At 37.7% G+C, this 15,099-nt stretch overlaps 1 protein-coding gene across 1 annotated transcript in view; it reads left to right on the top strand.

The window, feature by feature from the left end:
- Positions 1-15,099, top strand: part of CDC14B (cell division cycle 14B) — a 149,812-nt gene that overhangs the window by 133,032 nt on the left and 1,681 nt on the right. The window contains 4 exon segments of the mRNA XM_089662147.1: positions 632-770; positions 1,247-1,409; positions 2,701-2,801; positions 14,218-14,325. Coding sequence (XP_089518273.1) covers positions 632-770; positions 1,247-1,409; positions 2,701-2,801; positions 14,218-14,325 — 511 coding nt within the window.

Below are 15,099 nucleotides of genomic sequence, written 5' to 3'. Positions count from 1 at the left end.
ATTACAGGTGCAATGCTTTCCAGGCACCTGCAGGAAAAAATAATACATTTTAATTTTTTTTTTTTGTTGTTTTTTTCTCCTTGCAGAAATATGTGCATTATTATTATTATTATTATTATTATTATTATTTTATTTATTTTTTTCACAAAAGCTCAACTTAGCCTTTAACTAGAAAAGCAGAAAAAAGAGATATCCGATAACACCTACTTTGCTACTTCTGTTCCACATTTCATCTCACACTGTATTGTTGGAAGAACTAGGTGCACTGCCATGTTCTGATTTCTAGAGCCATTGAATCGATTGAGGTGTCCCCAGGTTTTGATGGCCATTGAGAATCTGCAACAAATGATGATTCATTGCCATTGATCACCAACCAGTGGTGTCTAATGTTCAATTGTAAATGTTTGCTGTGGGTAAGGTCCACAACGTACCAGGATTGCTTTAAATCCAATATTGCTGATACAGTCTTTGAAAGTCTTACTCTGTAAAACCAGATAAGGTTGTACACCAAATAGGTGTGTTGAACATGGTTGGTCACCCTATAGGTTAGGAACTGCAGGTGCTTCTGATATGACTTTCCGAGGATATCTTTTTGGTTAACTTTTTTTTTTTTCCCCTCTTTCTTGCTCAGCTGGACTAGGTAGGACAGGTACCCTGATTGCATGCTATATGATGAAGCATTACAGAATGACAGCAGCAGAATGCATTGCTTGGATTCGGATATGTAGACCTGGCTCTGTGATTGGACCGCAACAGCAGTATCTTGTGGAGTAAGTATTGCTGATGAATGGGTACTTTCTCAGTTTAAAGCTCTGTGCACAGCAGTAAAAGCAAAGTTTTAAAGCCCCAATGAAGGTAAAAGTGCATATGATTTGACTTTGTAAGTTATCTTGTAAAGTATTTACTTTGATGCAGTCAATTTTTCTCTAGCCATGCTATCCCTGCTTACTGGTTTTCTCTTGAAGCTTCCCAAGTGAGCTGAAAACTTTCCTTTTTATGCCTAAATTCAGTGCACATCATCACATCCATTATGGGAAGGACTCAGTGGCCTTCTGAATCCTCTACCTGTTTCTTTGCTCCTTTGGAAAAAAAAAAAAAAAAAAAAAATCAGTGTAAACCCAGCTGTTGTATCATATCAATTTTAAAAAGTTGCCAAGGGTAGTTTAATTTGGTTAATGATCACTAATCGTTCCATTTTTATGACCATGACTGTATTTTTTTTTTTTTTTTTCCATGTATTTTACAGCAAGCAAGTGAGCCTTTGGATGGAAGGAGACATTTACCGCAAAAAACAGAGAGAGCAGGAAAATGGAAACAAAGTGTCAGTGACATTTATACTTTCTGGAGTAGATGACATTTCTCTTCGGGATGATATGAGCAAAGCTTCTGGCAAAGAAGACATTGAATTGGTAATCTTCTGTAAACATGTGACATCAGGCCATTTCGGAATCCTCATTGTAACTACAATTTGCAGAGAACAAGTCACAAATGACGCTGTTCAATGCTGTGGGTGATGTTAAAGGATAACTAAATCCAAGAACAAAAATTTTAATATATTGCACCTTTTAGTCCTTACATGTGGTAGCTGTATTTTTTTACACTCACTCTAAAATAAGTTACACACATCGCTATTTTTCTCGGAGGAGGGATCAGGATCTAATAGACCCCAGGTCTTTCCGTAAAGAGGACCTGTTGCTTTCCAAGCTATCACAAGGGTTCATCTCTTTTGATGACAAGATGAATGGAAAGTAAAATACAAAAATTTTAAATTAAAATAAAAAGAATTTAAAAATTGAAAGCACCCGTCCCCTTGTGTCTACATGCAAACACACACGTAGGTCCCGCGCACATATAAACCGTGATTGCACAACACGTGAGGTATTGTAGCAAATGTCTCAGTGAGAGCCATAATTTTAGCACAAGAACTCACATTTAACTCGGTACTGGTAACCTGTAAAGAGGAGGTGTGTGTGTGTGTGTGTGTGTGTGTGTGTGTGTGTGTGTGTGTGTGTGTGTGTGTGTGTGTGTGGTTTTTTTCTTTTTTTTTTTTACCGCAATGCTAATGGAGATTTTTAGGTACCATAGTTTGGCACCATTTCATGGATGTGTGAAATTTTAAATCTTGAGCTGCTCGGTATCTATTTTACTCATTGCAACATCTATTTTACCAAAAAATTGGGTTTTAAGTTTGTGCATTTAGGTGTATTTTTTCCAGAAAATTTTGTGGAAAAAACAATAGATGTTCGTCTCTCTTCCTAACTGGGAAATGTAAAGACTTTCCAACTCCTACTTTGGAACCCCTGTCCTTTTGAATGTTGTTCATACCACATTGGTATAAACGGTTACAGGAGTTTGGCTCCCACAAGCTATTTGGCTGATGCTATTTGTCATATTTTCTCTGTGCAGTGCTTCCTGGATGGACCAGATTGATTCTGAGTGACCAGCGCTGTCACAGTGAATCTATCTGGCTAATCTCAAACACTGTATGGAGAAGGGAGAAGAGCTGGGATTTCAAATTCCCAGACCACTGGATCAATTAGAGGGGTGCTGATAACTGATTACACTTTTAGGTATCATGATAAGCCTTTTCCTGCATGCTTCGAATTGTTAGGTATACTGGATTATGCACCCAAACTGCTGTAAAGTTTCCTTGTTTTCACTCCTACCTTTTTTTTTATGTTTTTGTTTCTGTTTTTACAGTACAGTGATGATGAAGAAGCCAATGGTGTTACCCAGGGCGATAAGCTCCGTGCCTTGAAGTGCAAGCGACAAACAAGAACGTCAACGTCGGCTCCATTGTCGTAAGTTTCTCACAATGATAAAGCTAGTATTAGGCCATGCTGGTTCTGTGCCAATACTGCAGAATATATTTTTAAACTTGCTCTACAGATTGAAAGAATCCTGTAGTTCAAATTTAAACAAAAGGTTGTAGTGTATGCGTTCTTTATTGAAGAATGTAGTGCTTACCTGCCTTTCTAAACACCTTTTTTGAAGGCTTTAGTGTCTAGCCATCCAGAATGATGTCCTCCACATTGTAACTAGATAACAGAAGGTAGATTATTATGAGCTCAAACATTTTGAAGGCATCTACTACTGGAGGTGTATGTGCAGAATGTGGCTTGGGTGTATGAAGCTTGCTTAAGGGGCCTGTCACCATCACTGGGAATAGGGTAGATTATGCCACTAAAATCCTGTGGAGTTTGGACAGTCTGTTGGGGGATAACACTTAGAATAATGCATTTTGACTTGATTTTTGTCCTGGTTTGCCTGTGTTTTTTTGTTTTGTGTGTTTTTTTTTTTTTGTTTTTTTTTTCTGGCTTTGGCTGCTGATTTGATATAAAATGACTGCTTATTTTCATGGTCTGTCATGTACTGATCTGTAACTGGCTATTGTTGGTTTGTGATTTGGTAGCTAACTTTAGGTAGTGATTTTCCTAATCCTTTTGAAGAACAGGAGTCTATATTTGGCTTATATCTTTTAACCTAACAGTTGAGATTGTTTGAATGAAGTTGGGGTTATCAAGTGTTTTTATTATCTTTGGTGTGGTTCACCAAAGATAATAAAGAATTGAAATTTCAGGATTGCAGACTTCTAGGCCGTCTGTCAGACTGCATCTTAATGTCTCAGGCAAAAGTCTTGTCTTTTTAAAGTTTTGTGTTTTTGCTTTCCCAGGGCAAAGTAACCAGTCCATTTCAATGTCTCCCTCAAGCTGGATATACTTGCCTTCCCTTTTACTTCTTTCTCCCAGAATGCAGCATCTGTTTGATGCGCTACAGTTCACCAGACACCAGCAATGTCACATATAAGCTCCAGCAAGAGTGACAGAGCTTGACACTGGGTTTTATTTTTTAGTTTTGTTTGCTCTTAAGTGAAACTGTAGCTTTACTGTGCATGGAATTAGCACTGGTTCCCTTTTTAAAGTTAGTTTCCATAAATTTTTACAATTCAGCATGAATACCGGCCATATAGGAAGTTGCACTTTACACTTAAAAGGTTCACACGCTGTCATAGGCAGCAGAAGTCACAAATCCTAAAGACAAAATCTATAGTGTTTTTTTTTTTTTTTCTTTTGGTGTTTTTTTTTTTTTTTTCCCCCCATTTTTGGATAGAGTAAGAGGACTATAACCCCTCTCAGATTCCCTTTCTTCCTGTCCCATAGGCAAAAGAGAAATGCAAAGAAATCCCTGCAAATTAAATGAATCTCTTGGGGACTTCCAGGTCACCATAATTAGTGTTCCTATTGGACAATTTCCCTCTGTTATTTTTCTGGGGACAACCCAAAATTTGGAATTTTTACTTTCACTGTTTTGTGGTAATTGGTAAACTGTACAGATAGGGTGAATCTGCCTAACTGGGACACCGACCATGAGTAAAAATCTAATAGGTGTTTTAATCCATCTCCTCTCTGTCCAGAACTTAAAAAAAAAATTGTTTGCCATTTAGTCATACTTTCAGGAGCAAATGTTCCTCCTTGACCTAACTCGGGTTACACCAGTCCATTCTTTAAAGTAAACCTGATCTTGGCTAATGTTTCTAAAGGTAATATTACCATTGTGTGACCTGCAAGTGCCTGTGTTTGTTTTTAAACTGATCTATGTGCCCTTGTGGAGCTCAATGGATCCTAGGTCCAGGCTTTACATGGATCCTCAACTACTGACTAAATTGAAATCCTGCTCCGTTTCCTATCTGAAAGTCAGGATAGTGCAGGGCTTAATTTCCATTTGGGCAGCAATCATATGTTCATGTAAAGCTCTGGACCTTAAATCCAAAGGACTTGCATACGGACATGGGACCTTGATCTACATACCCTGTATCTACTTTTAGGTTCCACCAAGGGCCCTGAACTTCAGCATTTACCTTAGTAATATTTTGGCCAAGATGTGTTTAATTTTAATGTTTGCCAATACTTGCATTAGGTCAAATTTTCCTTTAGCAATCTTGTTACCCATCAGTGTCACTTTTTTTTTGTTTTTTTTTTTGTTTTTTTTTTTTTAATTTTATTGAAGTAGAGTTTAAAACCAAATTCTCTGTTTTAATTTTGGGTCTTGACCTGCCTTGTTTTACATGTACCACATATTTTTAGGTAACGTGTTTTTAATTTTATTAGTAAAATATGTAGTATTTGAATTGTGCAACAGCAATCATAATTTTTATATGTGGAAATTTTTTTCAGACTCCCCTATTCTGACAATTTTATCTTCTTGTTGGATTTTTATATATATTTTATATTTATATATTTTTTTTTTATGTTGCAGTGAGTGCATCTGTTGGTTAACCCTTTCTTTCAATTGTGCAAGAGTAATTGTGACCTAACAAAAATCTGAAACTGGATTAACCTTGTTTGTTTAAAGTACAACTGTGGCAAGGCTATGGGCATGTAACTCTCTTTTTTTTTTTTTTTTTTTTTTTTTTTTTTTTTTTTTTACAAATTCTTAACAGTCAGCAAATGTGCTTTTTAAGCAAGACCTCACTGTCCTCTGTAGGTGAAAACACTGTTGACCAATTTGTCCTCCAAGTTCACAAAAGGAATGAAGTTGTTTTAGTTTGACCTGAGCACTCTGAACTGCAACAAAGAGCAAGGGCACAGACGAAATGAGCAGATTAGAAGGATTTACGGGGGGAGGCCTAACAAACTAATAGGAGACAGTGAAAATGTTTAGAACTGCCTTAGAATTTTGAGAGTGATTGCTTCATGGTGCCTGCAGTTATGGAGGTCAGTGATTGTTTTTAGATACATTTACTATTGTTACTAATACTGTATATACCTAGTTAAACTTAAGTAGCTTTGCCACAGTTTTACGTTTAAAGTTTATTACAGTCATGTTTTGTCCTTGTTTTCGTTATATTGTCCCAAGTTTGGCCCATACATTTGCAGAGCTTTTGGTCTTGGACAGTCTGTGCTGTCCGGTCAACTCTTTGAGGGCCTTGAGCCTTTAAGTTTTTTTTTGTGATTTCTGAATAAACAAATTATTTACATGAGGCAAGACTCAATGAATCTACAATCCACACCCGATTTATCTGGAGTCTGTGTAAATTTTACTTTTTTATTATGTAATTTAATGATTGCTTAAAGTGGAACTGAGCAGCAGTAATTCTTTAGGCGGTCAGCTGTTCGGCCTCTACAAATTCGACACAGTGCCTATAAATCAAGAGTAACTGAGCATGTGCAGAGTAGGGGAAGACCGTGTATTACAAGATTGTAAACTGTATAGGCACTTAATTTTAATGTTTTTATATTGCTATTTCTGCAAAAGGGGCCAGCCTGAAGTGATGTAGCAGGACTTAATTTTCTGACTAAAGTACCACTTTAAGCCTGAATAGTTTGATTATTGCCTAAGCCCAACCAAAACGGTCTTTCCGTATGGAAGTGCATATTGGTAAAAAGGCTTATGTAGAAGTGAGAACCTCATAGACCTGCTGACTTTTTTTGAGACCTATGCGTGTCAGGTCATGCAGTATAATGAATTCAACCCAAACTTAATGAAAAATGGCTAGACTCAGGAAATAGGTGACCCAGGAAATGGGTGCCAATTGTTTTTTTAATACTATTTATTCATATCAGTCCATGCTCTCAAGGAGCTTACAATCCTCTCTCACATACATACGTACTCTTGTTAGGGACAATTTCTAAACCGGAACCAATTATTTTGTTTCATTAAAAGAATCTCTAAATGCAAAAACAAAAAATGTAATGTATTTCAGCTTACCGAACCTTAGATGTGGCAAATTTGTTTATTGCTTTTTTTTTTTTTTTTTTTTTTTTTTTTTTTTTTTTTTTTTCTTCAGGCATTTTATTTTTTCACCTGGTAATTCTGCAGAAAACACCCATCCTGTGCTTGGATGGTTATGCTTGCTCAACCACTGCTTTCACAATAGAGGCAGTGGAAATCACTTTTTTTTTTTTCTTTCCCTTACATTTCATTGTAGATGGGGGTATTGGATGTTTAGAAAAATAACATTGTTTGGGCATAAAATTGAGCTCACAGAAAGTGATAAACACTGCACTTCTCTCATGATCAACAGGTATTTTTTGTATTTGCTGAAAAATGTTTTTAGTTTGGAAAATAAGCTCCACCACAAGGTCGATAAGCTGCAATATATTGCTTTTGTTTTTGGGTTTAGATTTCCTTTTAACCAAAGCTGTGTCTGTCTCATAATGTTGCCCTCAAAGACTTGCCAATAAAGATCAATCACATATCACTGCTATTGCACCATCAACAGCATACCAAGCCCTGCTTCTCCATCTCTATTTGTGTTCTTCCATCTTTTCCCCTTTTAGATGGGCCCTAGCTATGCTGTTCTCTACACTGTGTGGCATAATCACCTGGTGGATTGTGTGGGGCTCCCCTCTGCCCTTCCTGCTATTCTGTTTTGATGGTTTAAGAACATAATAGCCTTCAAGACCATGGTAAAATGGCTAGTGTAAGTGCCCCATTAGATGTGTTCTGTCATATGTGTCAAGTGCATGAGCTTTGTCTGCTTTCCCCTGCTTTTTCTTTCACTGTTTTAATGTTAAATAAATTTAACAATGAATTAAAATATTACTACTTTGCAACAGTAAATGCCGGTTCACAAATTTTCGGATTGGATGCAGTTTGAGCCGCATCCAATCCTCATGACATGTGAAATAAAATTTTCTTCCTATGGTGTTTGTTCACATATGTCCAGAGCACTGGCAGCGCAGATTCAGTGCGGTTTGAAAAAGAGTCCTGTACGATTTCTGAGCAGTGTGTTCAGGTGAGGGTTACAGGCTATTGACTTCTATGGGAACCGTTTCTAAACCGCATATGTGTGAACAGGATAAAATCCTGAGCTAATCCTTTCCTGAACCTGATGTAAACCTGACCAGCTGAACAACTACGGTGTGAATTAGCTGTGAAAGCTGAGCTTCAATCCTCACCCCACATGTGTGAATCAGCTCTTAGACCCTCAGACATTCTAATTTTTATCTGACCAAGGCATCTGCTATTCTGTAAACATAATCCACAGTATAAATAGTGAAAAAGTAGTGCAAACACCTTACAGTGTTAAACTAATAATATGAGCATGCATACGTCATGAAAGGGACCTAAGTAACCTCTCATACTCGTAAATTGACAATGACATAAAAATCAAAAACCTAAAGAATGAAATACTTATACCACATAAATACATTTAAAATGAACACATAAACTATGATCCCTATGATAAAGGGATTCCTATGATTAAGCCAGGATATGATGAAACACGTCAGGGTGTGATGGTGCGGCTGACCGGAAGTGCCGTGGTCCGTAGACCGGACGTGACATGGCGGCGTTTGCTGGATGATCCGATGGGGGTGAGAGCACCATGCGGTTCCAACTAACCCTTCACAATTAACGTATGGGCTTGTTTTTTAATGCTGCATTGTAAGTGCAATTTTTTTAAGCAATAAACTCCAATTTATTGGGTAATACACCATTGGAGCGGTTCTTGTTTCTGCTTCCTTTACATGATACAGTGGAAAGTGGAATAGCTAATATATGGAGGATTGAATCATTTGGGCAACTCGTAGTGATATATCTGTGGGTGACCTCCCAGCACACATCATTGGAATTATTCTTTCTTGCTTGCATTTATGATCCATTTGGTGAGTGTACACCCGAGTGGGGGATACACTGAGAACACGGAAGGATTTTTGTTTGAACACAATTTTTTTTCATCACGGGACTTTCTATTTTAGTTTATTATCTTATTTAGTTCTTGGATATGGACTTTATTTTTTATTAGAATGAACACATAATTAGTGTTTATTTTTTTGTGTTTTTAATTTTTATTTCATTTTAATGTATTGATGTGGTATAAGTCTTTCCTTCTTTAGGTTTTTGAATTTTTATGTCATTGTCAATTTACGAGTGTGAGAGGTTACTTGGGTCCCTCTCATGATGTATGCATGCTCATATATTATTATTAGTTTAACACTGTAAGGTGTTTGCACTATTTTTCACTATTTATATTGTAGATTATGTTTGAAATTCAGAAAATTACTTTAAAGTTGCAGCACATATTTATTAATAGGAGTCAGATTTTGGCGCAATAGAGTGATGTTGAGCAATATCCGTATACATCTGCTATCCTGTGCCTCCTCCTTTTTTTTTTTTTTTTTTTATTATTTAGAATGTCCTGCCCTTTAAAGATTACACAGTTAATCTCCATAGTTAAATAGATAATCAAAAAAGGTTCTAACAGCTTCTCCAGTCACGACGTCCTACCTTCTGACATCTACCAGGGTATGCTGTATACTTGGAGAATGTTTGTCCATTGTACAGTTTTGGTGGTGCATTGTTTTATGGAATGCCTGTGGTTTGTGTATTTTATCTTTTTAGTTTTTCAGTCATAGATGTGTTCTATGGTATTTTCCCTGTAGAGAAACCATACTGTTGTCAGAGTTCATTAACAAATATACATTGGTCACTTTGACCAAGCAAACACATGGCTTCCGATTTTCTTTGCAGCTTGAATTTGTCCATAATGAAGGAAGCTCTTAAATTGTCCATGACTAGTAAAGAATCCGTTCTTGCTTCTAGTGGGTAATTGATAGGGCTCTTATGTCCCTGCCACACCCCATATTTGAAGGCAATGTTGTGGAGATGGCAAAATGCTATTGGGGTACAGTTTGATCCTCTTGAGGAGTATATTGATGAACTATAAAGTTGACCTATTTACAAGCGTTTTAAAACTGTTAAAAAGTGGGATGCAGTAATTTTCCTTAACTGCCAGTTTTTGGGATAACGGCACTACATTTCAATATTCAGGGGTCATAGCGTCTTTTTGGCTTTATTAAGCATAATGGGTTAATCCACCTAAAGTGATATATTCAGTTAGGGTGATTTGGGGAGACTTTGGATTTTTATATGGGCCGTCCATAATATTAAATCTATACACAGACCAACAGGGAGTGGGATGATGACCATAGCAGGTCTGCAGAGATCTCAACAATAGCCCTTGAGGGGTATATTTAAACAGTTGGTGGGATTAAAGTGTATGTAAAGCCAGAACCTTTTTTTGTTCCCCTCCTTTCTTCTTCTTTTTTTTTTTTTTTTTTTTTTTATTATCTTTGCTACTTTTTAAGCTTCAGTTGCTGCGGACACTACACTTACTTTTGATAATAAAGTGAACCTCTCTTATCCAGCCCATCAGCGCAGGCCCCATAAGCTACCAGCATGTCCTCCTTGCATGGGATCGGAGTTTCAGACATTTCCTACAATCCTGCTTCAACTCAGGACAATGTCATAGCCCATTTGTCATTCCACAATGCTGTAGGGTGCCTCTGTTGACTACGCATGTCAGTTGCTGGAACATTAGTGATACAGAATCAGTGACGCACTTTGTGTAGCTGAAAATCCTCTTGGTCTTTGGTAGCCAAATAGTACTACTAATAGGAAGTCTCTGTAATGTCTCTGGTGTCTTTGCTCTTAATTTTCAAGCAGCCTTCCATACAGGTTCATTCATTTCTGGAATGCATTCACAGTAATTGCTTTCATTTTTTTCTAATATCTCCCATTTTGTAATGTTGGATAACTGCTTTAATGTAGTAATACAGATTTTAGATGTCTGTGTACAGTGTTATATTTTGCTTTTATTAGCACATTGTTCATATTTACTATTGTTTAAAAGGGCTGTTTAAACTAATGTTTAAATATGTTTTTTTTATGCATGGTGATATTGGTCCAGCTCGCAATGTGTTCTCTGGTTGGATGAGGTGGAGATTGTGCTGTCACCTCCCCACCTCATCCATTCAGAGAACATTTTGCTTTCATTGAGAAAATACAGCATTCTCTGAATGGTACCCTACTAGTCGTTTTCCACAGGCAATGCACCTGCATATTTACATTGACACATTTACATATAAGCTGAACCAATGTAACTGTGCAAAAAAGAGCCATGCTTAAACTTGGCTTTAAGGGAATCAGACTGGTATTACCAAACTACAAGTGCAAACAAAATTTACAGTGTTTTTAATACCCACTGCTAAATTGCAACAACAGCTTTTGTAATAAAACATAGCAAAGTGACCTTTCAGGGAAATGTATGCCAAGATGAGTATTTAGACCGGGGTGGGCAAACTTTTTGACTTGAGGGCCGCAATGGGTTCATATATTGGACCCGGGGGCCGGACCAAGAGTAGATGAATGATGTGTATGTGTCATCCATAGTAAGTATAGTAATATTCCCCCATAGTAATCCCCCCTATAGTAATTCATCCCCGCTATTAATTCATTCCCCATATTAAGTCCCCAAGTCCCCCCCTGTGTCAATTCACTTACCTTTGCTCCGCACGTTCCTCTCGCCGTGTTCCCGCGCCGTTCCGGTGTAGCATGAAAATCTGTCTCCTGTGAGGATCTGTCCCCCTCGACGTATCTGCGCATGTGCCAGTTTCAGGCATTAGCAGCCGATCGGCGATCTCCGGCACATGCGCAGATACGTCGAGGGGGACAGATCCTCATAGGAGACAGATTTTCATGCTACACTGGTCTTCAGGGCGGACTGTGAGAGGAGCCTAGCGGGGGCCTAGCTCCGCGGGCCGGATTAAAAGGTCCGCTGGGCCGTAGTTTGCCCATTGCTGATTTAGACTGCCATTGCTGTCTGTTCAGTGCAAAAGAACAGGTTTAAGTTCCAGCTCCATTACCTGCACATTTATTTATTTCAGGTAGTTGTATAATGCTGTCAATTTACACAGCGCTTTACATATATGTTGTACATTCACATCAGTCTCTAACCCTCATGGGGCACAACCTAATGTCCCTAACTTACATTCATACACATACTAGGGACAATTTAGACAGGATCCAATTCACCTACCAGCATGTCTTTGGATATGTATACCTTCCCTTCACTCCCTTGCAACTCATATTCAGCCACCATACACGAGGGGTCTGTGTAAGCTCCAAGTTGTCTTGTAACATAGGTAGGGTCAGGATTCTTTCTTCACACCCTTGTCACCACCCTGGGGCCTGTTTCTTGGCACACAGTGGACAAACTGAGAAGTGAAGGTGAATATTTGCTGCTGTTGCGGGTTAACGTGTTAAAACCATAAACCCATCCCACTTGTATTTCTATATTCTGCAATCAACGTCCTTCAAAAAATCCTATGTGTAGTATGTTAATAATAAACATACATACATACAGAGATCTTGTCACGCGAGAATAAAGAACTTCTTTGCATTTTATTAAGTTGGCCTAGCATGGATAGAGATATATGAAAGGTACACAGCTGGTAAAAAGCTGATGGCTAGGTTTTAGTGGTCTCTCATAGGTTATGTAATGTAAGCAAGTTTGTTTCTCAGTCTACTGTGGAGAACAACAGATTGGCAGCTCATCTGCTACCTGGTACCCCGATTTACACATCTTTACCCCTTCATCCCCCAAGCCTTCAGCTTGCAAAGCAGGATGTAGACTGTAGCATGTGCTGGCAGCGTGCAGACTGGCCAGCATGTGTTCTACTCCGCTACACCTCCTGTAGCCCTCACTGCTCAGGTAATTTTATTTTTGGACAAACACAGCAGCATTGTTGAATATCTTGGCCTTCATTGGAAACTAAGAAATTTTGTTTAATACACCTGTATGATGATTATGTTGCATGTCTAAATCAAGGACACAAATAGATTTCTCTATCTTCTATGTGGTTTTTTTTATCCCAAATTGACCAATTCATTCTTCGATTCATAAAATCAATTAATACTCTTAGAACATGGATCATTTCTCAAAACAGACCTATGGCCCGATACCTCTTTTTGGAAACTTCAGGTAGTAGTAAGAGGTCAGGAAAAAACCTAGAAGTAAAGAGGACAATCTAGCAGGAGATTGTCCAGGAGGCAGAGGGAAAATAGATGGTATCCATATAAGCAGCTAAAATCACCTTTTTATCTTCCAAGTTCCTTTTTTAAAAGCAACCACATGAGCAAATGAACATCTTATTATTTTTTTGTAGGAACAAAGTAATTCCCAACTACAGTTCTTAAAAGAACATTTTATTGTTACGATTGCTCTGATATTTAGGTTAGGATTACAGGCCCACTTTTAAAAAAAAAAAAAAAAAAAAAAAAAAAAACTTCTCAAGAAAAATTTAGGCGGGCCATCACTGATGTCTTGTTTTTGAAAGTTTTAGTGCTGTCATCCCAATCCTCCTACTTGAAAAGTTATTGATTTGGAGCAAACCTGTTTATATACAGAGCAAGGCCACCTGATATGCCTACATCTTTTCTGGGTCAGTATTTCAGTAGTTTAAGCAAGTATATTAAATGACCGCACCAAAGCTTTGGGACTTTCAGCAGTAGCAGCTCCCATATTTCTTGTATGTCCTGTAAAGCTGATCTGTCCTAATTCATCTGGATCACATAATGAGGTTTACGGTCTATAAAACCTACTATATTTGAATCCAGGTGGGTGTTGCTAACTTTGTATAAAAACACCCATTTATCCAAACACATGCCTTTTTTATAACCCAAGTGAAATATTTAGTACCATTTTATTTTAATTAATGTGCACTGCTACAAACACCTGTTGGAATACTGTGGAAACTGTAGTTAGTTTCCAATAATATAAACTCTTAAATTTTCTTTCATGTCCACATCTCAATTTCTAGAGGTAAATCTTTTTGTGATATGATTCGCGTCTTACTTGTAACACTGTACTGGCAGACTTTAATGCTTAATTACTGTTTTTACCACCTTGTGTATTGTCATGGAAGAAAAATTCTAATACTGCCCATTTGAGGTCTCTTCAAAGCTTGGAGGGCACAAAGACTGAGAGAAATCTATGTATTTCTATCTATGTAATCTATGCTATGTATTGTGAAACAAAGTAGGAACTTCCATATGGAATGGCAAAGGCTTATGGGTGAAAGTATTGATTGCCTGATGTAAATGATTTGTAAGAGTAACCTGTTGGAAATAATGCTAGCCTCCAATGCACAAGTACTGATGAAGCTATATGCACCAAGTTTTGTCTGTAATATAGCATTCCCCTAACATTCGAATGTTGGTGTGGCATTATCAGGAAAAAAATCAAGTCTCTTGTGAAAAGTGACATTATGTAATGTATTGGTGGTACAATTTTTATAGATATGCTTTTGAAAGCTCAATTTCTGATGTTGGATTTGTTAGTCCATATTTAAAACCTCCATCAGTTTGTGCACTTTGCACACAAGGTGTGTGTTATTCAGGCCACATCACTGTATTCTATTTTGACCTTTTCAGAGTAATTCTGCAGTCCAGTGTGCAAAACCCCAGATCAGATTTAACTGGCAGTTCATCCTTTTCAAAAAGGACCACCAGGTCTTCTGCAGGGAGCAGCACATTGAGAGGGTAAGCTTGTACTTCCCATCCTAGCATGTCAATGGTCTTGGTCTTAAGAGGCTTAATTGTGGAGACCTGATTTGAGCATTTGTTTTTAGCCATTTAAGGTGGAGGTGGAAACACTTGTAGATTTATAATGCACACTTCAGTTTTATCTGGAGCTCATAATGGGTAGTTGCTTTCTCCAGTAAGAAGAGGCAACTCTCATTGATACGTTTTCACTTTGCTTAGATGTACTCTGCTTTAATATAGTCAACTTCCCAGCATATGTTGCAACTATATAGTCAACTTCCCAGCATATGTTGCAACTATATAGTCAACTTCCCAGCATATGTTGCAACTATATAGTCAACTTCCCAGCATATGTTGCGACTATATAGTCCACTTCCCAGCATATGTTGCGACTATATAGTCCACTTCCCAGCATATGTTGCGACTATATAGTCAACTTCCCAGCATATGTTGCGACTATATAGTCAACTTCCCAGCATATGTTGCGTCTATATGACTCTAAGGTTTATAGACCATTCACAGGTTACTGTGATATTAAATTAGTCAGTTGTACGGTTTAAAGTACAGAACGCAAATTGCATAGTTTTACACCTAATAAATACATTTTCTTCTTGTGTAACCTTGTAAAATGAGTGAGAGCCTCAGGGCAATTTTTTTTTTTTTTCTCATATTTCTAGGTTTCTGTACTTCTCTTTTGAAAAGCATTCAGCTGGGTTTTTGTTTTTATCTGGGAGTCAATTTAATAGTGAAGTCTTCTTCACACTATAGTGC

Source organism: Staurois parvus, unplaced genomic scaffold (assembly GCF_062004578.1).
Source record: "Staurois parvus isolate SC_StPar_1 unplaced genomic scaffold, SC_StPar_1.0 ptg001432l, whole genome shotgun sequence".
NCBI classification, from domain to species: domain Eukaryota; kingdom Metazoa; phylum Chordata; class Amphibia; order Anura; family Ranidae; genus Staurois; species Staurois parvus.
The sequence above is the reverse complement of the archived record's forward strand: the minus strand, read 5'-3'. Positions and strand labels throughout refer to the sequence as shown.